This window comes from Hemicordylus capensis, chromosome 2, assembly GCF_027244095.1.
Source record: "Hemicordylus capensis ecotype Gifberg chromosome 2, rHemCap1.1.pri, whole genome shotgun sequence".
Lineage (NCBI taxonomy): Eukaryota > Metazoa > Chordata > Lepidosauria > Squamata > Cordylidae > Hemicordylus > Hemicordylus capensis.
The window spans coordinates 220,582,006-220,609,297 of NC_069658.1; the positions used below are offsets into that span (position 1 = coordinate 220,582,006).

At 47.9% G+C, this 27,292-nt stretch overlaps 1 protein-coding gene across 2 annotated transcripts in view; it reads right to left on the reverse strand.

Annotated features, from left to right (window-relative positions):
• The window catches only part of ACSBG2 (acyl-CoA synthetase bubblegum family member 2), a 47,280-nt gene extending 21,663 nt beyond the window's left edge, over nt 1-25,617 (reverse strand). The window contains exons 1-2 of one of the 2 annotated variants that reach the window (XM_053300833.1): nt 25,502-25,617; nt 9,385-9,510 (exon numbers count right to left, since the gene is read on the reverse strand). In XM_053300833.1, coding sequence (XP_053156808.1) covers nt 9,385-9,497 — 113 coding nt within the window. In that variant the 5' untranslated portion in view covers nt 9,498-9,510; nt 25,502-25,617. Of the gene's footprint in view, nt 1-3,283; nt 3,472-9,384; nt 9,511-25,501 lie in introns of those variants that run through there. The other variant, XM_053300834.1, reaches the window with a different exon arrangement.
• Nucleotides 25,618-27,292: the final 1,675 nt, after the last annotated feature.

Sequence of the window (27,292 nt, forward strand, 5' to 3'; positions counted from 1 at the left end):
AGGAAGATCAAGGTCTTGGCCATTCAATTGTTAACAACTGCCCAATTATCAAACTCTTACTTTGAGCTGGTTACCACAATAGACTTATTCATATGTTCTGTTCAAGTTACAGATGTCAACATGCTGTACTGACATGGGTACAAGCAGTTCTACTTCTTACCTGGACCATGCATTTAAGGGGCCTGTAACCAGGTCCATTTTTAAAATGAATACGGGTAGAGCCATTCACACAAACACATGTATGAGCATACAGGCATTGCATACAGGTACGACATAATGTCTGAATAGGGCTTTGTGTTTAGGGATTTGGTTCCAGTTCAAGGCAACCAAGGGATTTCAGGGGTGGGGTGGGGGTAGGGGGTATTTATCACATTTATAGGCCACCTGATATATGTATCTCTAGGTGGTGGACATAATCTAGAAGACAACATTAACACACTTTCACAGGAAGTGATTAAAACAAAACAATTCAAAATTAGTTTTAATTAAAAGCCTGAGAAAATGGGTAACTTAAGGGTCTTTTTAAAAGCAATCTGAGATTGAGAAGCTCTAGTTTTGACAGGGAGTGCATTCCAGAGCCCTGGGGCAGCCACAGAGAAGGCCCGATCTGGAGTAGCCAAACGAGTCAGTAGCAACCATAACTGGACTTCCCCAGAAGATCTTAATGGGCAGCAGGGCTCGAAACAAAGGAGTGTTTGTGGACTCCCTGCTGCAAAATCTTTGTAACACTGTCAAAGGACACACAAGGTGGCTCCCTTGGAAGCAACAGAGCAATTCCACATGCCAGCATCCTCTGCAGTGCTGCAAAAGAGCTCCAGGTGTCCTTTGGGGGTGGGTGAGTCATGTTTACATTGACAACAGCTGCTGAACAGCCATGTGGGTTGCTTGGACTGGCCCCAGCAGCCAGGGCGGAAACCAGCCCCAGAAACCTGGTTGAAAGCTGCAGCTGCCATCTTCAGTGCAATTGCTCCTCAGTGAAGAGGTCCTTGTAATCTGATGGATTTGGCCAGAGGAGATAGGCAGAGCAGTTTTATGACATAACTGGGCTGGGGGTAAAGCACTTTTTAAAAAAAATGCATTACAAAGTTCTACACACACTGAAAGACTGTTGATCTTCTAGACCCTCTGTACAACACCTTCCTATCTGTAGCCACACTCCTTTGTGAAAGTACTTAACAGCAAGGACCCCAGAGCATGCACAGAGTGCCTTCTGACACCTGAGAAAATGAGGCCTGTCCCAACCAATTTGGAATCAGGGCACAGGGCTTTCTTTTGGGCAGGGGACGAGATCTCCTACAGAGGCATGACCTGCGGCTGGTGCTTGCCCTTCCAGGAATCAGTGGGGCACTGCAGAAGACAGATTGTGGACCAGCAGGGCAGCCTGAGGGGCAGGCCAAGGTATTGCACCACCTGAGGTGAGGTCCCAAATGCTGCCTTGCCCCCAAAACCTGGTAGGGGCCAGAACCCTTTCAAAACTGACCCTGGCAAGTTTTGAAGAGTGGCTGTTTCCAGCCTTGGTGGTTGCCAGCGTCTACCTTGCATTGAAGGGCCACCTTATTTTTCTTCCCTTATGTAAAACACCGAGAACTTTTGCTGAAAAGCAGTATATAATTGTTTGTAGTTGCAGAAGTTGAGGGTGGTGAGGGAAGGTCGCCAGCCTTGCACGGTGTGCGAGGACAGGTGCTCCTTGCAAGGTTCAGATTGTTCCTGGACAGATGCTCCAAGGGCAGCCAAGAGGAACATCTCACTGCCCCAGTAAAAGCCGCCACCTCAGGCAACTGCCTCGCTGCATAACAAGACGTTCTGGTAAGAACCAGTCTGCCTACTTTCCTTTCACTGCTATCTTGGTAATCGCCACCGTCACAAGTTAGCCCACTTGCACCTCAAACGTTCATGCATCATGTGGGCGTCCCCTTTGGAGACCGTCTGCATCTGCTTGGCATGCAGAAGGCTCCAGATTTAATCTCTGGTAGGGTTGGGGGTGGACAAACCTCCAAGAGCTGCTACCAGTCAGTGTAGACCAGGCCTGCTCAACTTTGGCCCTCCTACAGATGTCGGCCTACAGCTCCCACAATCCCTGGCTATCGGGGGCCAATGTTGTAGGCCTGGTGGAGACAGTACTGAGCCAGATGGACCAAAAGGTCTGACCCTGTATAAGGCAGCTTCCTGTCTTCCCATGATGCCCACCCAGCTGAGGAAGTCGGGCAGAATGGTACCACAGTGCTCATCTTAGGAGGAATGGGGAAATCTTGAAAAAAGGAATTGGGATGTGATTTTTAAGTAGAATACAAGGGAGGGTGCCATGGCTTCAGGCAGAAGTGCACCCTGGACAGCATGGCCTCCAGCATTCATCCAGGAATGAGCACTGCTCAGCCCTGAAATAAGGGTTGCCACTCTCTGGGATTGGACTGGAACACCCATCCATCTCCAGGGGACTGTTGAAAGCCATCCTGGAGAGGAATGGCTTTGATATTGTTAAAGAATCTCCAGGAAGCAGTCGGCAACTATTTCTCTCTCTCTCTCTCTCTCTCTCTCTCTCACACACACACACACACACACACGAATTGAGAAGTCAACAATACTACTTGGGGGTCACTGCTAAGTTTTTTATGTCAGCACTCTGTTCCTAACCATACCTTGCACCAGTCTTGGTTGACTTTTTTCTATAACTCCCACGATCCCTGGCATTTTATTATTGTGGCAGGGGGCGATGGGAACTGTAGTCCAGACAAGTTACCCAGGACTGCCTTCCACTACTCCTTAGCAGAGCAGTGACTGAGAAAGCAGCTCAAGAAGACTGGGGGAGGGAAGGAGGCTCAGAAATGTGGACTGCAGACATGTGGTCTCCAAGTTGAAGGTGCTTTGCAAGATGCAATCCTACTTTTATCAATCATATTTTTATACTGCCCTATATAAGATCTCAGGGCAGTTTACAATTTAAACTAAACCAAATCTTAAAAACCATGTAAACACAGTTTATGCCAGGTTTTATTTCCAAAACCTGCCAGACCTGTTGGACCAGAAGCAAGAGTGGGACCGCACTGGCTTTTAGCATAGGGCAAGTTTAATCTCAAGCCTTTTCAACTCTCCAGTTCTGTCCTTCCTCTCAAGGAGTGGGCACAGATGAGCTCCTGTATTCCCAAAAACCCTCATGTTAGCAGCCCCCATCTTTAAGGATGAACAGAGGTATATCAGCTCAGCCTTGCAGAACAAGCAACGATCAACATTTATTTATTTATTTTAAAGAGAACCAGAAGGGTTTCTACACCCATCTTGCCATTACCGTCACTCCGTTTAGAAGTTCCTCCCTTCCATTTCAGTGTGGCATCTTCCCACTTTGGGCTGTGGGGAGGGAATTGATGTTTCCTCCTGTGTGTTTTTCTTAAGGGACGTTGCTTGTCAACGTCCCTCCCTCCCCCATACAGCAGGAGGGTGGCCTTGTGGTGATGGTCTTCCCGCCACTGCTGGACCAGGCGGCCAGCCTTCTAGAACCCGCAGTTGTGATGTCATCAGGACCACTTTCCAGGGTTCTGTCTTTCATGGCAGCTGCCTTAGAGTCAGCCCAGCTGGCAGTCTTCCTAGGAAAGGGGCCACAAATGCCTGCCACTTTCAGGAGGAGGGCCCATATGCTTTGGTGAATACAAATATGTCATAGAAAGCTGCTTTCTGCCGAGCCAGACCTTTGGTCCATTTAGCTCACTGTTCTCTACACTGACTGGCAGAGGCTCTCCAGGGTTTCAGGCAGGAGTCTTTCCCAGTTGCACCTGGAGATGCTGCCAGGGGGTTGAACCCGGAGACCTTCTGCATGCAAAGTAGATGCTCTGCCACTAAGCTACAACCCAATCCTCAAGAACAGCAAAGCAAAATCATATACTTGCAAATGATATTTTTGGGGAGGGTGTATACACAATTAAATACCCCTTCCAAAGAGCCTGACTGGAGGATCCCTGACCCTCCAGGGTGACTTTTCCCAAACAGCCTGCCTTACGACATCTTTAGGATGCATGCATCCAGTTTCTTCCTTCATGATGTCCTCCTGAAGGTTCTTCCTATTAAGATCTGGAGATGGCACTACTTACAAAATTTAAGCTTATTTTAGAAGATCAGAACTGAATGTAAAAGCAGACAAATTTGAACAATGATGGATTCCATTACTTTTGGGTATTCAAAATTTGATATACTCCCTTACTATTTGTTATAATTGTATTGTATCTTTGTATTAAAGTATTTTCTCATTAGAAATGAAAAGTTGACTAACAGTTACATGATCAAAAGGTTAAGAACCAGTTACAACAGTTTAAACCATTTTAAAAGCCTGGAAATACTTAAACTTCTTTAGATGTTTCCAAGAAATCCCTTAGTTTCTGCTAAGAGCTCAACCTTCCATTAATGCCATTATAGTTTAGACAGAGTTTGTGCCTCATTCTTGGTCCAGAAAAAGTTCTTTGGAAACAGCTTCTATACAGACTATGGAAACCACCGAAGAAAGGAGATGCACTTCTGTGTGTGCACCTGTGTCGAATGTGGAGATCATCCAAGATATGTCTGGAATAGTAAAACCCAAGGAGGAACATTCCACTTCAATTGCCTATTTGTATTAACTGGGTGGTAAAGTGGGAATAATTAATGGATCTCATTATCCTAAGGTCAAACTGTATTAGCCTGAATTAATCGCAACTCCAGATTAAGTTGTATGACCCACCAGTATTAGCTGCACCACCCAGATGATCTTGGGCAACCTAGTTTAAGGCAGTACCCAAAAGTGCATGTTTCTGCTGTCCAGAATTGCAAGCACAACATTATGACAGAGGGAAGGGATAAGAGGAAATTGAGATTACCATAAAATATTGCAACAGATTCTTGGAACAGGTGGCTTAAATTGAACTTTAAAGATCAGAAGGAATCTCTGTTAGACAACTTAATCATATTTAAAGAGTTTTATCCTTAACTTTTCTTCTATTTGAACTGCACAAAGCAACCAATGGTGACAGACTGACTGCAGCCTTCACTTCCTTTGCACCATCAAGGTCTGCAAAAGAGGTGGCTAACCCAAGGCTCTCCAGCTGCTTGACTACAACTCCCACCATCCCCAGCTGTAGTAAACTGCAGCTGGGGATGATGGGAGTTGCAGTCTAACAGCTGGGGGGCCTCGGATTAGCCATGCTGATCTGTAATTGCATTTTCCAAGTCATATTAAAGAGCTATCAATAATATATCCCATCTTAAGCCTCCACTTAGAATCCTCAATCAAGAACTTAATGTATTCTAGGGAGATTAACTGGGGGGGACGGGACATTTTTACCCCTTTTAGAGCAGCAACAGCCTCCACTTTAAAACAGTCCAGCTACAATTCAGATTCTTGTCGTCAATGGCAACACCAGAAAAAATTAGAGGGCATAGACGGGGAAAATGCATTTATGGATGGGAGAGCTCTATCCTACATATGAGATTTCTGAAACAGAAGTGGGGGGAAGGTGGTGTACAAACTGCTCGTCTGGGGGCATTTGGCCCCAGAGTCACCCTTGCTTGTGCCTACTTCCCCACAGCCATGCAGCACTTCAGCATCTGCTGAGGGTCAGATTTACTTGGTGAGCAGATGCTGAAGTGACGTGTGGCTGGGTGTCTTTTTTTGCACACTGTCAGAATGAAGCTACTTCCAGCTTGCCAAACTCCAACTTCCCCCTTTCCAGGAAGAAATTTGCCCTGCTGGTTTTGTACAAAAATAGAGCTATAAGCAGAGGAGTTTGCCAACCAATTTTGCAATCTAGGCAAAATTCGGCTCTAGTGGTAAAAGTTTCTAAGTTGGTGGAAAACAGTCGTGGGGCAAGCCCCTTTACTGATGCAACCTAAAATGTGGCGCATCAGGATGGGTGTAGTGCATGGACAAGAATGTAAGCCTTTGGCTCAATTTAGACACTGAACCCAAGTTAAGGACGCATAACCCTCCAGCTGACATAATGCCTGAACTGAGGCTTGCAGCTAGCTAGTAAGCTGGACTGGAATCGTGACCGGGTTTTTCAGAATGTCTAGACCGAGTTGCTAGGTTTGTGGTTGGAATTTTACCTTCACCAACCTCGCTGAGGCTAGGTGGCCTTAGGGCCTCAGTCTCCCCATCCACCCTCTGAATATAACTGTGGCCTGCCCTGTAAGATTGTAGTAACAATTCCCGAGTGGATAAAAGCCACTCTGCACTCTACATGGCCCTTGTGTGGCAGCTGAAGGGACTTTAGAGGTGGAAGGGACCTTGCAGGTCTTCTTGTCCAACCCTCTGTTCTGGTCAGGCAACTGCTTCTGAATCCTTATTTGGTAACCAGCTCAGACATTTTAGACTAGTTTTACAGTAGGTATGTTTTTCTGCATGAAGTGCCAGGTTCTTTGCTCACTGAGATGCTTTCCCAAGGCCTTGGCCTTTTACCAACATGACTGTTTACACCATCTAATAACCAGCTTCTGTAAAACTGGGCTATGCTTCCAGAGTTTTATAGAGTTATAAGAACTAATATGGATCTTTCCCCCGCAAAATATGTCGACAATTACTTTCTCTAAGTTTCGATGGATATTCACGAGAGTAAGGGTCAATTCCTTTCCATCTGCACTTCTAGCTGGGAGGTTTCAGGGTGTGCCTTTAGAAGAACGACACTGTAGTTGTGGGTCAGGAGATACAGAAACTGTCGCACATATCCTTCTCCACTGTAAACTCCATTTATATCCCAGGGAATGTCTTATTGCTCCTTTAATATGTAAACTGGCAGATCAATCCGATGATAACCTTGTAAAACATCTGCTTTCAGATAAAGATGCTTTAATTTCTATTTCTGTAGCTAAGTTTAGTTATATTGCTTTTAAAAGGTATAATGGGACATCATCCCAATTTTAAACTGTATATATATGTATACACATTTTAATGCTTATTAGTCTTTATCCTCTGTTTGGTCAATGACTGTAAATAAAATTACAATACAATACAACCAGCTTCTGCACCATGAAATGGCAAATAAAGCAACAGTTCTATTCCGGGAGTGAAGTCTCACTAGTGGCCAGACCAGAAGACCTCTAGGCCCCACCAGCCAGGGAAGCCTCAGACAAGAGGGAGATTCTTTTATCAAGCGTTTAAAAGGACCCTCCTTTCCAGAGGAGCTGTTTCTTATGTACTGCCTTTAAAAAGTCTTCACACATTTCCCTTCTTCCTAGGGATCTTTTTTTGCCAAGTTAGTGTACTTTTTGTGGTTTTGTTCCAACAAAATCTATCAAGGAGGGAACAAGTGAGAAGGAATATGGATAAGTTTGCACCACACTCTTTTGCCTGTCTAAAATAAATTAGTTTAGGAAGCATTGCAACATCCTCAACACATCTAGGGGGATGGGGCTGGAGCTCAGTGGTAGAGCATCAGCTTAGCATGCACGAGGTCCTAGTTTCAGTTCCCAGCATCTCCACGAAGTGCTGAGAAAGATTCCTGCTTGAAGCCCAAGAGAGCCACTGCCAGTCAGAGCAGACAGCACTGAGCTAAACAGATCAAGGGTTTGACCCTGTAGATGGCAGCTTATCATGTCCCCAAGGGTCCAACTTCGTACATATCCTGACAGAGCTTAGAAAGATCTCTCTCTCTCTCTGGAAACCCTGGAGTGCTGCTGCCGGTCAGAGTAGGCAATGCTGCACTAAATGGACCAAGTGTTTGACTCAGTATATGGCAGCTTTCTATGCAGTCTAGTAGTGATGAAGCAGTACATCCACCAATAAAGTCAGTGGAATGTCTTGAAAGCAAAACCAAAAACCCTTGTTTAGACAAATGGTAGAATGGCTTTACGGAGAAAATGAAGTGCCCACACACATAAACAGATCCTAAACTTAGCAGGGGTGTAGAAGGGTTGAAGGGGGCCCTGGGACAGGAGGTGAAGATGAGCCAGTGTCCCCCCTGCCACCTCTCCCTCTGCTCCCCATGACTTTGCTGGAAGAGAACTCTATGGGCATGGTGGAACACAGGACATTCTCACTAGGTGATCCTCACTCATGCCTATCCAGACCTGCTCTCCACACTCCAGGCAGGGGCCAGCAGCATGCCACTGAGGCAGGGAGGCAAGAAGAGAGGGCAAAGAGAAGCCCATTTCCCAGCCAGCAGCCCCCGCTTTCCTCAGGGACAATTGTCCCCCCCACCCCACCCATCCTGTTCAATTCTAGCTATGCCCGTGAAACTCAGTTCAAGAATCTTCTGCGTTGAACTCCTGCTGCTGGACTGCAGCCCATGGTTGGTCCAGCTTCTCCCCCAGCAATCAGAGGTCCCCCTAGGCTTAGCCTACCAGTCTCACCTGGCCTTTCTGCTCTTTGCAAAGGGCTTGTGGAGGAAGTTGCTTCAAATATAGCTGAAGGAGTGAGGAGCCCTTCTCACTCCTCAGGAGAGCTCCCTGAGTGCCTGGTTACCATTTGTGTTCAGGGATCCGGATCCCATCAACCAGGAGGCTTTGCTTTCAGCTTGAATGGCTCTGAACTGGATTTTGGGTCCAGGTCCAGTTTGACACCGTACCTAAAGTGCCAGGAAACAGATCTCCTGTGGGATGAGGCACTGCAGGAATTGGACCCGGAAGCTGCACGTCTCAAAAGCCAGGGGCAGGTCTGAGGCAGCCCCTACACAACTGGAGACTAAAAGTGCACACAAGTTTGGGAGCCAGAGCAAGCTTGAACACACCAGTAATTAAGCGTCCCTTAATCTTCAAGAGGCTGGCAGCCGCCAGAATTCATAGTTACTGAGTTACATGAACACAAGAACAAAAGCTGTCAAGAAGTCACGCTTTGCTGCGGGCACACAAGACTCCAGGGTGTGCTGTATGATCGGCTGCCCTGGAGTCACTCCTACCCAGGATTTAGAACACAGTTTCGGCTCGGACCTCCTGCACATGTTTGACTGCAGTTCCCATAATTCCTGACTATTGGTCACTATGGCTGGGGAGAATGGAAGCTGGAGCCCAAACCCAGTTGGAGGGCGGAAGTTGTGCAGTCCCAATTTAGAAGCAAGGAGGGCAGAGGCTAACCCTCTACATAGTTCTACCCCTATGCTATGGCCCCATCTGCCTTCATTCTCTGCTGGTATCCCAGGGATGTCTGGCTGTCCCCTGGTGGCAACAGGATACTGGATCTTCAGCCAGATCCAGCAGGGTCTTGTTTTGCCTCCACGTCCTGGTTCTCCTTCCAAATACTGGCTTCTCTAGAAGTAATACCAGCAGAGGGTAATGTGTGGCACATCTGGATTCCTCTCAGAAACATGGAGGAATCCATTTCAATGGCACATCTAGTCTCAAACCTTTTTAAAACGATCACCAGCTTGCACTGCAGTTATGTTTCATCAGCTCAGATACACACACCACAATCCCCAACATCAAGTGTCGTCAAACCTGGGTGAAGTGGTCAGCGATACGTCACTGAGGGAAGCTTCACTCGATTCCAGAAGGGAAGGTTTCGAGGTGACCTCCGTGGAGGAATCTGCCACCATAGCCAATGTTTCCATTGTGCAGTGTCACCTGCAATATATCAAGTCATAGGCATGTCAACTTGGGAGGCCTAACTCACAGCACACAAGGCCCCTTTCCAAATCTCAGCCCATCCAGCACAGATCTCTTCCCTTTACTTGCAATTTACCCAGAGCCTTGTTGTATTCCTCCATCTTCCAGCCCTTCCTCCCTTAGGAGAGGAGAGCTGGTCTTGTGGTAGCAAACATGACTTGTCCCCTTAGCTAAGCAGGGTCTGCCCTGGTTGCATATGAAAGGGAGACTTTGTGTGAGCAGCACTGTAAGATATTCTCCTCCGGGGATGGAGCTGCCACTCTGGAAAGAGCATCTAGGTTCCAAGTTCCCTCCCTGGCAGCATCTCCAAGATAGGGCTGTGAGAGATTCCTGCCTGCAACCTTGGAGAAGCCGCTGCCAGTCTGTGAAGACAATAGTGAGCTAGATAGACCAATGGTCTGACTCAGTATATGGCAGCTTCCTATGTTCTCTGGCAGGATCTGTGGCTGCTACTGCTCCCACACCACCACCCCACTCCAAAAGGGCCCAACCTGCAAATTTGCTACTTCATGTAAAGTGTTCTAATTAGAAGTTAAGGAATTGCTGGGGCAAGTGCTCAGAAGTGTGCTACTGAATGGCAAATTATCTCCTAGACCAGGTCTTCTCAACCATGGGTCCCCAGATATCAGTGGACTATAACTTACAACATTCCCAGGTACCAGCCATTGTGAAAGGGGATGATAAGAACTGTAGCTCAACAACATCTGGGGACCCCAGATGGGGAACACCTGGTCTAGGGGAAAGCCACACAATGTGTATAAGATGAGCTGCATTCATGCAGGACAGGTCTGTCACTAAGAAAGCAAGATCTACCAAGCAAGCAAGACGGAGCCTCCGTGTTCGGAGGCTGCATATCTTGAACAGTGGGAAAGGCAGTTGCCTTAATGCCCTGCTTGTGGCCTTCCTGGAGCCATCTGGTAGCCCAACATGGCAACAACAAACTTGAGTCAGCTCCAAGGGCTTGCATTTTTAAGCTTTACTACAACACATTTTTATTTATTTATTTATTTACATTTACATCCTGCTCTTCCTCCAAGGAGCCCAGAGCGGTGTACTACATACGTAAGTTTCTCCTCACAACAACCCTGTGAAGTAGGTTAGGCTGAGAGAGAAGTGACTGGCCCAGAGTCACCCAGCTAGTATCATGGCTGAATGGGGATTTGAACTCGGGTCTCCCTGGTCTTAGTCCCGCACTCTAACCACTACACCACACTGGCTCTCTTTTTAACACAAGAATCACCAAGAATGGAGCTGATTTTTCTTTTTGTGTTAGACATGCTGCATGCAAGAGGTATTTTAGACAAAAAGCAAAGTGACTGTGTGATGGTAACATCCCCTAAGTGGCAAGACATTCCACAGGTCCAGCACTTCCCAGGTTTTTGCTTCCTTTAGAGTAGAAGTTCCCAACCGTGGTGGCCAGCCTCCCAGGAGCAGGGTCTTCACTGTCCTCCCCACTTCTGCAGTGGACACATCACTGAGGACATGTCAGCTTCAAGCCTCAGATGAGGAGGCAGGACTCTTCCGAGCACCCTCTAGGAGCCTTTCAAGTAATCTTGGGCAGGAACCCACAAATCAATGGCTGGCTAGAGAGCCAAGGCTTATTTGTGCTTGCCATCCATCTCTCTTCCCTCAGATCCTTTTCTGGAATACAGGCAGAGGGCTTAGGAGAGAAGCAGGTTTTCCATCACTTGCACTGGGATATGGAGAGGGCAAGGAACAGTGGGAGCCCCCTCCGACTGCTCAGAAGATAAGAAATGGCAGGAATCCTCTCAAAAGTGGCAGGGGAAAGTCCTGCTCATCAGGAGGGCTGTCTACCTTGACTGGCAGCGGCCTCAAGGTAGAGGTCTTTCCTAGTAGGGATGTGCATGGGATGAACTCTGAACGGAATGCAAATGCCCTGGAATGGAATGCAAGTGCCCTGGAACATTCTGTCGGAATAACCGATCGAGCTGGTTGTTCTGACAGTACAAGCTCAGCATATCCCTCCCCTCAGTGTGACAGGCTTCAAAAAATTAGCACCAAGACTAGCATCCTGTTGCACACAGTGGCCCACTGGAAGCCTACAGGGAGGAGTTAGGGGCATGCTCTCTCTCCTGCTGCTCCTGCCCTGCAACTGGTACTCAGAGGCATCTTGCCTCTGAGGCTGGAAGTGGCTTGTAGCCCTCCGACTAGTAGCTGTTGATAGACCTCTCCTCCATGAAGTTATCCAAGCCCCTCTTAAAGCCATCCAGGTTGTTGGCTGTCACCACATCTTGTAGCAGAGAATTCCACAAGTGGATTGTGCGTTGTGTGAAAAAAATACTTCTGTTTGCTGGTCCTAAATTTCCTGGCCATCAATTTCATGAGAGGTGCCCCCCCCCACTGAAAGTTGTACTACAACAACAGTTGGAGGGGCACGGTTGCCTACCCTGACACATAGTATACACCCCTACCCCAAATCTCTACGGGGTGCCCAAGCTGAAGATTTCCAACGGAACAAGTACACTCATTTGAAAAAGGCCAGGAACCCCAGCTCTAAGCAGTCTCAGCTGCTTAAGAGCCCAACGTTCTCTTGCTTTAGGATTATGTCACGCTGACCGACTGAATATGAGCCCTGCATTGTTCGCGGGGGGGGGGGGGGGGCACCTGAATTATGTGTCAAGAGTCCATTGTCTGCTCTGCATGACTGATCTTTGGAGGCAAGCTGCCCTTTGCTGGCACACAGAGTCACGCTGAAGCACTTTTGCGGTTCAAACTGGCGCCCATCAGGAAGAGACCACAGGCTCTGCCTGTCATGTGCATTTTCTCTGCTGCAATTGGAGCTAGACCAGTCACGCCACACGCCTTGCCCTGTACAGAGTCACTTCCTCCGCAGCTCATCTCGATGTTTCTCTGCGGCTGCCAGCCCCCGAGATCTGTCGTCGTCATTTCCATTTCAGCTAAAAACAGCATGGGGAAACCCCTCCACTCCACCACAGGAAATTCAGCCACACAGCTTACGGTACGTGGCTATCTGATTGCATGAAGTGGACATTCGATACCCAGCATGACTTCAGAGGAAGTTTGATTCCCCAAATACCTCACGCCCTACGAGAACATTCAATTTTGCCTTGTTGCATCTGAGCAAAGGTCTGCCTTATCTAGCTCTCTCCTTCTAAACGGCCAGTCAAATATACACAAATCAATTTTCAACAGAAGAAACCGGGAACTATCTAAAAGAGAGGCAACAGCCACTGGAAGGACAGGGACAGTTCTCCCCCTGCTCAGTGGTAGGGCTCTCACTTTTTGCCCAGCTTGGAGGTGCGATTCCCAAATGCGAGAAGGGCCAAAGATGGCTCCCTGCCCCAAAGGGCTTGCAATCCAAAAAGGACACCTGCAGGCCACTGGGAAGGACGCTGGGCAGGGCAGAATAGGGACAGGTGCTCTCCCCCTGCTAAAGACAGGAGAGCCCCCATTTTGAAAGGCGCCTCTTTGCCCCGTTAGCAGAAGGGGTTCTCAAACTGTTTGCCCTCCTGAAGATTGTCCCTTGTCCCAAAGGGTTCACAACCTAAAGACAGACACCCACAAGGTAGGCACCAACAGCTGCCAATGCTCTCCCCCTGCTAAAGAGATGACATGCCACTTTTTAAAGTGTTGTCTGTTCAGTTAGCAGGGAATAAAGGCACCAGGGCCCCCCACTGTTAGCAGACAAGCTGTGTTTCGGGGTAGCAGAGAAAGCACCCCTCTAGGAACACAAGACCATGGGGCCAGTGTCTCCATTTTGGGTGTCTCGGTTCATGGGATCATGAAACTTTGCACCAGCCTATCATTGGCAAGATTCGCAGCAGGTTGCTCAGCATGAGCAAAACGTGGAGCGGTCTACCCCCAAGGTCAGAAGAGCAAAGACGGGATGGAACGCCCTCTCTTTTTCAAAAGAGGAGCTGTTGAGCTAAGTGACCAGACCCTATTTCAAAGGATGAATCAATCAAGGCAGGTGTCCTCCCTGTGCAAGATATCAAGTACTTCTTGGGAGTCACACAGATCAGCAGAGCATTTCCTAAAACCATCTTTGACTTAACAAGTTAGCTGGCAAGGACTTGGGAGATGAGCACCTCCAAACTGGAAGTATCTTATCTTATGCCCCTCAGGGCATCCTGTTTTTAGATGGCCAACCTAGCAATTCTTTATTTACGTATGTCCAGTGTGTTTGCATAGCTTCCTCGGCTACTGTTGGGAGAAATCCACTCAGTTAGCAGGACACTATTGCCTCTCTTGAAACCCACCACCTCCAGGGTATGGGGAATGGCTCGGAAACTGCCTCAGGGCACGTTTTAAGGTGTAAGTAAAACGTAAGGTGTGCTGTCGAGTTGGTTTAGACTCCTGGTGACCACAGAGCCATCTGGTTGTCTTTGGTAATAAGTACCTCCAGCCAAAGTGCATGGCCAATCTGTTTGAATCACTAACCTACGGACTCCCAAAGCAAGTGGTAGCTTTTGCTCCTCGCCCTTCTCTTCTCCTTCCCTCTGCCCATTTCCTGCAAGGAGACCTGCAAGTGCACCACCGGACCAAGGATAGGTCAACTAACCTCTTGCCTCTGAGTCTCCTTGGCCCCTTCTTCTCTTTCCTCCCTGCCTTGCAGCACCTTCCACAGCAAGCCTTAAGCCAGGCTCTGGAGGTCTAGGACCTGGGCCAAGCCGATCAACCTGCAATATCGACTCTACGCTAAATTACTGCCAGCTTTATTCTTGCTTAGGATACAAGTTAAGATTCATTGCCTTGCCTAACTAACGTTTGCCTTCTTGTACCCCAATTTACCCTAAATAAAGCTGTTGTCCTGCATTTCTGCCTCCACCACCTCATCTTTTCCAGTTACCAGACTTGCACAAATTTGATACTGACGCCGAACTGCTCCCTCTAGCCAAGCTAATTCCCCAGCTAAGACAAAAGAACGGTTGGTGTGTCTAGCCAGCACTCTGGGGCAGTTCTGGTAACACCACACCCCTTTTGCCCCCAACAGCTCTTTAGAGATAACGCCTTCAGGTCCAGAGGCAGGCTATTATGACTATTGACAGACTACTTCTCCAGAGGTTTATCTAGTTGAGTTCCCCATTCCCCCACAGTGGACAGATTTCCCCAAAAATTTCACATGCATGGCAGGGGGGAGATTTGTCTCCTACTTCTGGTACTTAACAGCAGACTGCTGCTGGAGAGGGAGGTTCCATTTTTAAAGCTCTCCCAGCTGTAGCTCAGCAGCAGAGCATCCACTTTGCATTGAGAAGGTCCCAGGTTCAATCCCAGGTTCAGCATTTCCAGGCAGGGCTGGGAAAGCCCTGTCTGAATCCTGGTGAGCTGCTGTCAGTCCGTGTAGACTAGGCCTGCTCAACTTTGTCCCCCTCCCCAGCTGTTTCTGGACTACAACTCCCACAATCCCCAGCCACAGTGGCCTATAGCCAGGGATTATGGGAGTTGTAGGCCAACTTCTATAGGAGGGCTGAAGTTGAGCAGCCCTTGTGTAGACAATACTGAGCCAAGATGGATCAAGGGCTTCCCCAAGGCAGCTGCTTATGTACCTAGCAAAAAATAGGGCTGGGGAGTTACATAGCATACTTAAAATGAGTATAGGAAGTATGCTATGCAACTCCCCAGTCCTGATGTGCTCCTACCTTCTGCTGGGGTCTTCTGACCCTCCTAGTAAAGATTCAGGGTCCCAATTCTATGATGCAAAAATAAAGTTCACCAAGGCATCATATTTATAGAGCACCTGGTGTGTGTATCCCCAAGCAATGTATCCAACTGTTGAGTTCAGAAATCCTTTAGAAGTAAACATCCACACTTTCTTAGGATAATCTGAACAGAAGCATGCCAGTTTTTAATCCAGCTGTTTGATTTGTTCTCTTATGCCAACTACCTGGTTCAATACCAAGCAATGTCTAGAAGCATCAGGCCAGCCTTTTGGCTGGAGGAGATGCTGACCTCTGAATTTTGCCAATCTCCTCCTCTGGTTTCTGAATGACACCCGTGCCAGTCACATGCTTTCAAGCTGGTCATGAGGGATAGGCAAAATAAGCAAGGCTGCCCCTATATTGTAACGTACAGCCAGTTGCAATGCAAGGGACAGCCTTCCTTATTTTGCAACCCATGCAAGCACAGACATCACCTAGTGCAGAAACATTAAAGTTCCTATCCCATGAGCAAACTGAAAGCATGTGACTGGCATTGGTACCATTTGGAAGCCAAAGCATGCCCCAGGTGGCGCAGTGGTAAAACTGCCGCCCTGTAACCAGAAGGTTGCAAGTTCGATCCAGACCAGGGGCTCAAGGTTGACTCAGCCTTCCATCCTTCCGAGGTCGGTAAAATGAGTACCCAGAATGTTGGGGGGCAATATGCTAAATCATTGTAAACCGCTTAGAGAGCTTCCAGCTATAGAGCGGTATATTTAAAAAATGTAAGTAATGTAAGTAAGTAAAGCAGGAGATCAGCAAACATTCAGGGGTCAAGGCTTCAGCAGCCTGCTTCTTGCCCCTGCCATTGAGTAATGATCATTTCGGGTTTGCAAGGAAATGCTTGCATGCTTTGGCAAAGAAGAAGTTTCCTCTGGGCAGTTCCTAACCAAGTTGGATTTCTGCCTCTTAATGCCAGCCGTGATTAATATAAGGGGTATAATATTGCTGTCCTATTGCAATATTTTTCTTGGGCAATTCTGTTTCTATTGCAATAGACTGTGCTTTTCAAATCACGTAAGCCATTTCAAATCCAGTTACTGAAGATTTAGCAAGGTAAATATTAGCAATACTAACCATAAAATATTTAGTTCCCTATACTGTTTCCCAGCTCTCCCTGCCCCCAGCACACTAGGAGTAAAAAAACACTTAGGGCACACTGGCCCGCAAGTGTGCTTTTTTAAGATGTCAAAGCCATTGCACTATTTAATCTCCTGTTACATTATAGGGCAAGTCAGCTACAAGAGCCGGGAGTTTGATCTCCCTGTGTTGGAACCAAGGCACCCCTAACACACAGGAAAGGAGTAGCTCCTTAGGCCCAGGAAGGGGCAAATCAGCTGCAAAGCTGGGTGTTTACACTCTCTGTGTTTGCAGCCGACTTGCTCCTTTATGGCTCAAGGCAGCGACTCCTTCCCTTTGCATTATGGGGCAAATTAGCTCCAAACATGGGGAGTTCAAACTCTCTACTTTTGGAGCCAACTCAGAGCTAGTCCATGTGGCACCACGGCCTGTGTCTTGCTTGCAGCACACTGGTTGGGAAACCCTGGTTTAGTAAATAACTAGATTATATTTAGTAGTTCTGTTGACCTTTTGGTCAGCTTGGCTTATCTTGCTGTTTCAGCAGAGGCAGAACAGGGTTTTTTTGGCCTAAAATGTTGGTGACCTCTTGCCAGAGATGGGAAGCAGACATGAACAACAAGAGGCTTGGTGGATCACTCAGAACAACCAGTTTCACAAGACAATATTAGGGTCACCCTCAAGGTCCCACTTGATGCCAATGTTAATACAACCCAGGTTAAACATTGCTGGTATACACAGACACCCTGAGATGGAAGAACAGTTACTCTGACCTCTGGGATGTCTCAACAGCTGCCTCAAGTGGAGAAACACATTGTCTAGATTATCTGGTTGACCAAACATTAGCGTGCAAGAACTCAGGCAAACTTTGGACAAGCTGGCCAGTCCCACAGCAAGGATGAACTTTGCCTTGAAGGTCATATTTTCAACCATCATTCCTACAAGGAGTTCCATACAATTTTTTGATGAATGGGATCTTGGAGGTCTTCTGGTCCAACCTCCTGCTCAGTGCAAAGAATTATTCTTTCCCAACAGTCTTAGGAACATAGGAAGCTGCCATATACCGAGTCAGACCATAGGTCCATCTAGCTCAGTATTATCTACGCAGACTGGCAGCGGCTTCTACAAGGCTGGAGACAGGAGTCTTTCTCAGCCCTATCTTGGAGATGCCAGGGAGGGAACTTGGAACTTTCTGCTCTTCCCAGAGCAGCTCCATCCCCTGAGGCGAATACCTTACAGAGCTCACACTTCTAGTCTCCCATTCATATGCAACTAGGGCAGACCCTGCTTAGCTAATGGGACAAGTCATGCTTGCTACCACCAGACCAGATCTCCTCTCTCCTATTGTGGGCTCCAGGGTCACTCACACACACCGTGAGCTTCATGGCCAAGTGGGGATTTGAACCTGGAACTCCCAGAAGAAGATGATTTCTACCAAGTCAGACCCTTGATCGATCTAGCTCAGTGTTATCTATCCCAAGGCAACACAGCTTTGGACCTCTCACCATCCCTGACTGTCACCCACTGTGGTTGAGGATGATGGGAGTCGTAGGCCAAACAAAGCTGGCGGGCCAAAACGGTGCAGCCCTGCTCTGAGCTGATCAGCAGCAGCTCTCCAGGGCTTCAGGAAGGGGTCTTTCCCAGCTCTACATGGAGAGGCTACTAGGGATTGAACCTGGGGTCTTCTGCATGCAAAGCAGATGCTCTAACACCAAGCAACGGCCCCAACGTGGATTCCAGCCCAATGTTCCACCCTCCAAACCACACTGCCTTCCCCACAGTTGCCTTGCTGTAAGATGAAGCAGCCTCCGCACTTGCTCAACCACTGTCAGAAGCCACAGTTTGCATCATCTCTTTTTACAGGCAATTTTCAGCATTGCAAGCTGCGATCAGCTTCCAGGGAAAGAGAAAGTAAAGCAATATTGTTTCAACATTCGTCATCGCTAATAAAAGCCTTCTAACTACAGAAGAGCACCCAAATCTTTGAAACTGTGTTTAAGGACTGTACTTCTAAGTAGGGAAGAAAGCGATTGCCTATCTTCCCTTCTTATAAGTACAGTACTTAGTGTACTTATAAGCAACAATTCCCTTCACTCCCACACTAGAGGAACGCCTTTGAGATAAATCCCGCTATGAACTTCTAAAAAGGAGAAGATTCTCCCTTTCAACTATTCTCCCCCACAAAAAGTGCATCCCGAGATGGGATGAGGCTGTAACTTGGCGGCTGAGCACAAGCAGACAGCGCCAAGTTCAATTCTGGCAGCATCTCCAGGTTGGGCTGGGAAGGACCCCTACCTGAAACCTTCGAGAGCTGCTGCCAGTCAGTGCAGGTAGGGCCAGATTAAGACATATTCAGGCCCTCAAGCTATGTCATGCTTAAGAGGCCCCACAGAGTTACAAAATGCGCTGGAAGTCCCAGCCTGGTGCATCATTCCCCCCCTTCCCCCTCCTCACTGCATTGCTCACAGTTATAAGAGCATTCATCTGAAGAGGCGACTGCTGCCTGTAACCACAATGCTGGGTGTTGGTCTACTCTGGGCCCTGCTCTAACAAAATTTTGATATAATTTAGTTATTTCTGCACAGATTTATAAACTCAGTATGGTAAATAGTGTAGCCATCTATATACTTATTTCTCTTAGCCGGCATGCGTGTCCTTAGGAATTTGGCGGCGGAACTCTCGCGTTGCCAGGCTTGGGCGAGCCGCGAGAGTTCAGGGGAAACAAAAAATGGCAGTGGCAGGCTGGTGCAAAACGACCAGAGGAGGTGGTGGTGGTGGTGGGACGGTCTGGCCTCGCCAGGCCATGCTGGGTGAGGAGGAGGAGGCGGCCAGTGGGCTGCTGGGAGCTGAAGGCGGATGGCCTGGCCTGGCCGTGGAGGTAAAGGAGGCGGTGGCAGCCTCAGCTGGCTGCTCGGCTGCCAGATGAGGAGGCGGCGGCTGCCGCCGCCGCCACCCAATCTGGCCAACAAAGGGGCAGCCTGTCACTGTGTCGAGAGTGGGGCAGGAAGTGGGGGAACAGCCAGCCCCAAGGAGCACACAGATGCTCTGTGTGGGTCAGCTAGTATAGGTGTCTTATAAGAGTGATAATGTCAGTTTTAGAGTCTGTAAGCCACCCAGAGAACAATTTGTTATGGGGCGGCTAACAAATAAAGTTTTATTTCTTTGTTTCTCCTTTATTTTTCAACCAGTTATGTAAAACTTGAAATTTAGTCATTTTTTGGTATTCAGAGGCCCCCTCATGATGTGAGGCCCTGAGCTGTAACCTACTTAGCATATGCTTAAATCCAGCACCAAGTGGAAGCAACACTGTGCTAGATGGTCTGATTCAGAGAGAGAGAGAGAGAGAGAGAGAGAGTATTTTACATGTTATATCCCGCACTTTCTCCAAGGAGCCCAGAGCCGTGTACTACATACTTAAGTTTCTCCTCACAACAACCCTGTGAAGGAGGTTAGGCTGAGAGAGAAGTGACTGGCCCAGAGTCACCCAACTGGTTTCATGCCTGAATGGGGATTTGAACTCAAGTCTCCCTGGTCCTAGTCCAGCACTCTAGCCACTACACCACGCTGCCTGGTAGAGGACTGCCATTTCTATTTTTTGTAGAGCAGCTACCTTTTTAAGCACTTCATCCACAAGCATTTATGGAGGGGTCAACCCTATTGACTAGTATGTGTCAATATGGCTGGGAATGATGGGAGTTGTAGTTCCATAGCTAGAGAGCCAAGGTTGCCTACCCCTGTACTAGTGTGCACATGCACACACACACCCCTTTTGCCAGCCAAAGAGGTTTCTTTATTTTCATACTTCTATCCTGCTCTACCTCCGAGAGCTCAGAGGTACATGGTTATTTTTATCCTCACGACAACTCTGTGAGGTAGGTTAGGCTGAGAGATACACGACTGGCCCAAAGTCACCCAGTGAGTTTCATGGCTGAATGGGGATTTGAACTCAGGTCTTCCCAGCCCTAGTCCCAACACTCTAACCACTATGCTATGCTCTCACAGACACTGCCCTGCCAGCAGATTTTAGCTGGATTGATTACGTGCCAGTCTCAATTTCATGTGAAATGGATGAAGTGCCAGTTTTAATGGGAGTTGCTCCCCAGTCGGTGCGTGTGGGATTTCAGGCTTACAGATTGATATTATAAGGTGCCCAATTCAAAGGATGCTTCTGCCCCAGAGCCAGGATTCCTGCTTAGCACGCTGGCTCTCTGCACACAGACTCCCAAGCTCTGTTCTCCTCCCAGCGGATGCTGCAAACAATCCTGTTCAACCTCCGCCCTCCCGCACCTGCTGCAAGCACTCTCCGCTGCAGGATCATCCAAGCGCTTTCAGCCAATGGCAGCGCTCCTAGTAATCATCCCAGCACCCTCACGTGAGGATGGTCTCCAGAGAATCCTGTCTGGGGTTACTGTAGGACGTTCACCTACTCGGCTGAACTCATCAGTGACTGCATGCCAAGCATCAGCAGATTCCGGTTTTTTTTTATTTTAATTTTGCCTTCTCACTCACTCACACAGGCAGACACACAAACTCATGGGTGGGGAGGGGAGAAGCGGGTTGTGGCCGTGAGTCACAAAGTGGTCTATTTCCATCACCCTATCAAAAGGCTCCACGCTGGACGGATCCTGCTGAGCCCCTTGTTTACAGATAACTCAGCTGCTTATGCGTCACCAGAATTCTGCTGGGCATCAGTAGCATTCAAGTCAATTCCCGGCATTTTGCATTCCTGGATGCTGGAAGGTTTTTCAGCATCCTCTAGGAAAGGCACCAGGGCAGTCATTAAATGCCAGGGGTGGCAGATTGGTCCCAGGGTTGGTGCAGTGCACCAGGAACAGGCTGAGGGTGCAGGAGGAAGAGAACTTGAATGCACAAGTGCCATGGGTCAGGGTGCCCCAATTTTGGGTCCCCAGATGTTGGACTACCATCATCCCAGTCACCGTGAACAAAGGTTGTATACCTGGCTAAAGCGGACATTCAATACCAAGCATTATTTTAGAGGACGTTCTGGGGAGGACGGGAGTTGGAATCCTAAAATGTCAGAATTGGAAGAGACCTTTGAGATCTTCTAGTCCAACCCCGTTTAGTGCAGAAATATCCAATCTGCCCCCCCCGATTGGGGAACCCCGCCCTAAGTTACTTAGGTTTAAACTGCTTTTAACATAGGCCTAACATTAACTATGTTCCTGTCTTTCATAAGACTTTGCTCTTGTATTCAGCTGTATGGCTCCTTTCTGCCACTAATGGCATTTAAACCGCTCTACAAGATCTCATACCTGCTTTATTCTTAAATACAGGAGCCCTTGCTCCCGTCCATCAGCCTACTTCCTACTGCGGCTTGCCAGATGACTGGGAAGCCTACAAATACAAGCAAGTAACAATCTACCCTCACTGTTTGTTACTGCATTGTGCTAACGTTTAATTGTTGTTTTTAGATTGTGAACTGCCCAAGGACCTACCTATGGGGCACTATAGAAATTTGTAATTATAATAAAATAAAACTGGTCTTCAGATACACTGCATCAGAACGTGGAGGTTCCATTTAGCTGTAGTGGCAAGGACCTGCGATTTTGACTAGTTCTTTTTGAAGCACCATACACGAGGAGAGCATTGATGACAAAATGGAATCCTCAACCAAAGTGAGCCCACAGGCAAATCACCACACAGCCGATACTGCAGCTAGAAATTTGCAAGGCTAAAGAATCATTTGTACAGCTAATGCACTAGCTTTCTGTGTAGAGACTTGTGAGAAGAATTTAGCCATGTAATCTTCTACTTGCACTCTGTAGTACAACCCAAACAGAACTCAGTGTCCCAGGCCTTGGTCCAGCAACAAACTAGACAGACCTGGTTCACATCCTACCTCTGACACCTACAAGTTGGACAGTCTTGGGCATTTCACTCAACTGCATTGTACAAGTTGCTCCATGATCTAACTGTAACCAACAGGAATATTTTGATTCAAGTTCTCCTTGACTACAGGCAAGCTCCCTCCAGGAATCCTAGCAACAGGCTTTAAACATTTTATAAGCCATTTCTCTATTAAATGGCAGTGATGCCAGTCACTTCCTTATGCAAATACTCAAACAGGAACTAGAGTAGATTTTAAAGAAAAGCCCTGATACAATATACTGTTCAAATAGTAGCAGATGTTCTGCCCACTGACAATGTGTCTATAGTACAGCTTCCTGGTCTCTGGTCTTTTGCTCTTAGGTGCCAAATTTGGGCAGATTCCTAAATTTGCATCATCTGCTAAGGTTGGGGGCAGGAAACTGGGTAAGTCTGTCATGTTTATCCATCAAAAGAAGGATAACCTTTATGGCAGAAGTTGGGTTTTTTGGAGCAAACCAGACACATCGCAAAAGGAAATATGGCTATCCTGTTTTGAAAATCTCTTATAGGAAAATATTTTCTGTTTAAAGGGAAGATAAGCATTATTCCTGTTAAGATATTCATGATATGGGAACAACCTATATAAGTTATAGCCCCAAATATTTCAGCCCCTAAATATCCCAGCTCTCCCAGCGGAGCCCCCACTTTTTCTTTTTCAGTCAAAGACACTAAGATGAAGGTTCTCAACCTTGGATCCCAATTTGTTGGACTACAACTCCTATCATCTCCAGCCACAATATCTGAAAGGTATGTAGTCCAATAGTAGGTATGCAGTCCAACTCCTACAACAAAGAGTTGTAGTCCACCAATATCTGGAGACATCTGCACTAGGAGTCTGGTGCATCACATTTCATGGTTGAATCAACCAGTTAACATCTGTGTGAGAGCCAGCATGGTGTAGTGGTTAGAGTGCTGGACTAGGACCGGGGAGACCCGAATTCAAATCCCCATTCAGCCATAAAACTAGCTGGGTGACTGGGCCAGTCACTTCTCTCTCACCCTAACCTACTGCACAGGGTTGTTGTGAAAGAGAAACAAGTATGTAGTACACCACTCTGGGCTCCATGGACGAAGAGCGGGATATAAATGTAATCATCATCATCATCTGCCTTGACAAAAGTAATTAAAAATGGCAATATCATTAATCATTGCAAGAGTCTGATCAGCACAGATTTCTATTTTGTGACAAAGCAGAGAATTTAAGTCAATTCTCCAGTTAGAGAGGGTATAAAAATGAAGGCGGGGGAATTTCAGCATGAACAATGCAAGAAACTGAAGGGTAAGGAAAGATTACTTCAGCTCAAAGCCAGGTCTATCAACAGAGATGCAAAACAGGGAGCTGTCAAGAGTGGGTGCTGCTGGCAGTCAGTGCCAAGATTTTGGACTGGGTGTGTGTGTGGGGGGGGGGAAGACTTATGCTTCAGCCATCCTCCTTCACCCCCATTTTAATGCATGTAAGTGCAGCATATTTGTTTCCATGTTGCTGAAGAGTAGAGGTGGGGGAGATACCACTTGATATGGGACACGGAAAAAGCCTTCTGCATAGGGTGGGAAGATACAAGGAACCAGAGCATACGGGGGCGGTGGGGGGGCAGAATACCAGGAAGTAGTGTCCAAGAGGATCCTTGGATGACTTTTGTGCCTTGGCACAAGGGCCAAGGCCTCAAACAGGAGGACCAGAATAGGGATGAAGTCTGGATTCTACTTTGGGGAAGAGGAGCAGAAGATTTGTGGCAGGGAGGAGAGAGGTGGAGAAGATACATAGCAGAATTTCAGGCAAGATCTGTTAGCAATACAGCCCCAGAATTAGAGGAGACAAGTATTGTCTCAAACAATAGTTCACACAGGAAAGGAGTAAGGAGGATATCTTAAGCAAGAGGTGGGGAACAAAGCCAGATAGGATGTGGAAAGACAAATGCTTTATTTGGTTCCCATTTAGAAGGCTTCAGCTCCCTTTTGAAGTCAAGTCAGTTCCTTTATAAGGTAAAGACAGCTAGGAGACCACACACATATACTATTCTAGTAAATGGTTCGGTAGAACAGGGGTTTCCAGATGGTGCTGCACTACAACTCTCATCATCCAGTCACAACAGCCACTATGGCTCTAGATGATGGGAGTTGTACTCCAACAACATCTAGGGGACCCAAGGCTGGGAAACCAGGTTATACAGGAGGACCTCCTTGTGCACAACTCTAAGCAGACAAGAGACACAAGGGCAACAGATGGGGTCAGAATACCACCTCCTCAACCACACACCCACCTTTGACACTCAGCTTCTCCAGACAGGACAAACCTCTCCCAACGCCAACCCACTTCTCCAAATAAGAATCTAAGAGAGGCCACTAGAACAAAAGGCACTGCAGCCTCACCAACCCCACCCCCCAGGCAAGCCTTTCAGGGGATGGGGCAGTAATTCAGGGGAGAGACAGTATCTACAGACAGTCCCAGGTTCAATCCTCACAGCATCTCCAGCATTCCAGGCAAGAATAACCCCAGAAAGTCACTACTAGTCAGAGCAACCAGGACTTAGCTAGACAAGGACCTCACCCTCAGCCAGCCCATCTCCCACATCCTTGTAAGTTTCAAGTTGTCCCTTTCACATCCCAGAGTCATAGTGCCAGGCACTGCACAGATCCATCAATCAATATTACAGTCTCAGACCCGCACAAGGTAGGAGGAGTATGTAACAGGCAATAAATACCAACAGCAATTGAAACCAGACCGAAGCGACAAAATCTGTGCCTATTCGCATAAAGACTGCAAGGCTACTACGGAATTACTAGAAGATTAAAAGCGAAGAGTGTCTGTAAAAAGCAACAAAGGAGTTAGAAAATTGCTCAAACTGCAGCATGCGACTATGGAGGAGTCACAGTGGGGCTAAAGCCAACGAGAGAGTGTTGAGAGTGACATGCTATATAGCTTAAAAGCTACGCACTGCTGCAATGCTAACAGCTGTAAAAAATAATTAGTGAACGGAGACTTTAAAAGCAGGAGGGCTGGATGGCTGAAGAAGTTAGTTCTATCTTGCTGGCAGTCAGGGACCGGCGAGCTCTGCAGGCTGCACAGAACAGCAGCGGATTTGACAGGAAAGGGAGAGCGCGCGGAATACAAGCCTCCGACGCGGAGAACATTAATTAACGGATTAAGCCAATTACCCTTCTCTTCAGAGAGTGAGGGGGAAAACTATTTCCCTCCTGAAGACGCCCCCGCCCCGTTTTAACACTCACTGAATCCCCCTACCCGCGCTCCAAAGCACATGCCTGGCGCTGTCCTGCCAAGCACACAAACGAAGACAATTCCTTACCTCCCCGGCCCGCGTTCAAGAAAAGATGCTATCGCAAAGACACGCCTGGCGGGAAGCCTTTTAAAGTGGGGCTATGGGCGGGGCCTGAAGGGAGGAGGAGAATGGGGCTTTCTCCGCCCATTAATCGCTTTGTCTTGTTTCTCTCGCGGACCTCCCGCCAAGCGTAGAAAAGCTCTGATTGGCTGTCGTGAAGAAGCGCGTGGCCTGAACCGGCCGATAGCTGGCCGAGACTGAGGAGCGGGCGTGTGAAGCGGCGAGCGCCATGTTGGTTGCGGGAAAGGGCTTTCGTGGCCCCGCCCCGCTTCGTTTTGGGGCCTGCCGGGAGGCGCGCCAAGCCCCGCACTCGTGCGGCGGCCACTCGCGGTCATTGACTTCTCTTCGGCGAGCGAATGAATGCATGAATGAAGGAAGGAAGGAACAAAGGGGATTCGCACGTGCACGGGCTGCGCCTGCGCGGAGAAGAAATGGGAGGGCGATTTGCTGGGGGGCGGTTCAAAATAGAGCAGCAGGAGACAAAGGGAAAGCCTTCTTCCGCACAATCTGGACTGGAGTTGACCTGTAGAACTCATTGCTACAAGATGGAGCAATGGCCACTGGCTTGAACATACCACATGAGGTGGAACTGACCTACGGAACGGAACTCACTGCCACCGGCTATGATGATGGCCGCTGGCTCGGATGTCTCTCTCACTCTTATTTATTTATATTAATATTCTGCTCGTCCTCCAAGGAGCCAACTGCAGAGTAAAAGCTGGTTATGTTTATCTTCATAAATCTGTGAGATAGGTCAGGCTGAGAGAGAAGGGCCTGGCTTAGAGCTACTCAGTTAGTTTCAAGGCTGAACCAAGATTTGAAGTTGGTTCTCCCCAGTCCTGCTCCAACCACTACACCATGCTGACTCTGTGTTTGTGCGTGCGTGCATGCACACACACTCTCTGAGTAGCTTAGGGCAATAGGGGTTTCCCTTCATTTTCATACCAACCACCCAGTGAGAGCAGCTGGCGTAAAATAACCCAGTGTCCTTCATGGCTGAATGGGGACTCAAACCTGGCTCTCCTGCACCAATGGCCAACACTAGCTGAAGCTTTGTCCACTCTATCCCACTGGCTCTCACTGAGCAGTGAGACTCAAATAGAACCTTCAAATTCAGAGGCAGTCTACCCCTAAGTGCCGGGTGAGGGGCATACAACGGAGGAGATCTATTTGCCCCAGTACAGTCTTCATATTCAATGGCAATGAATTCAATGGCTAAATGGAACCTTAATGTACAGCAGTAGTATATCTTTGAATAAGAAGAAACTGAGTGCAGGGGAAAGGCCATTGCCTTCATGCCTGGCTTGTGGACTTCCTGGAGGTAACTGGCCCCAAGAAGCTGCTGGAGTAGATGGGCCTGCCCTTTTGGTCTGACCCAGCAAGGCTGTTCTTGCCTCCAATAGGTCTCTCAAAACCTACAGCCCACGGAACCCACATGGTCAAAGGCAGTCTACCTCTGCGATCAGCTGTTGGTGGACATCCAAGAGAGGGCTGTTACCCTCACATATTGTTTGTGGCCCTCCCAGAGGCACCCAATTTAGCCACCAAATGCTGGGCTTGGACAATTCACTCTTTTGTTAAAGCAATTAACAGGATATGTTGCCTCACTATAGCCACAGCAAAATACCAACAAGTCCCTGAGGTTCTCTCTCTTCAGCCAGGCTTGTTAGGAACTCCGAGGGAGTCTTATAACTGCCACAAGTATTCAGCTATAATCTTGAAAGCAAACAGATCCTCAGGGAAAGGAGCCTGCTAATT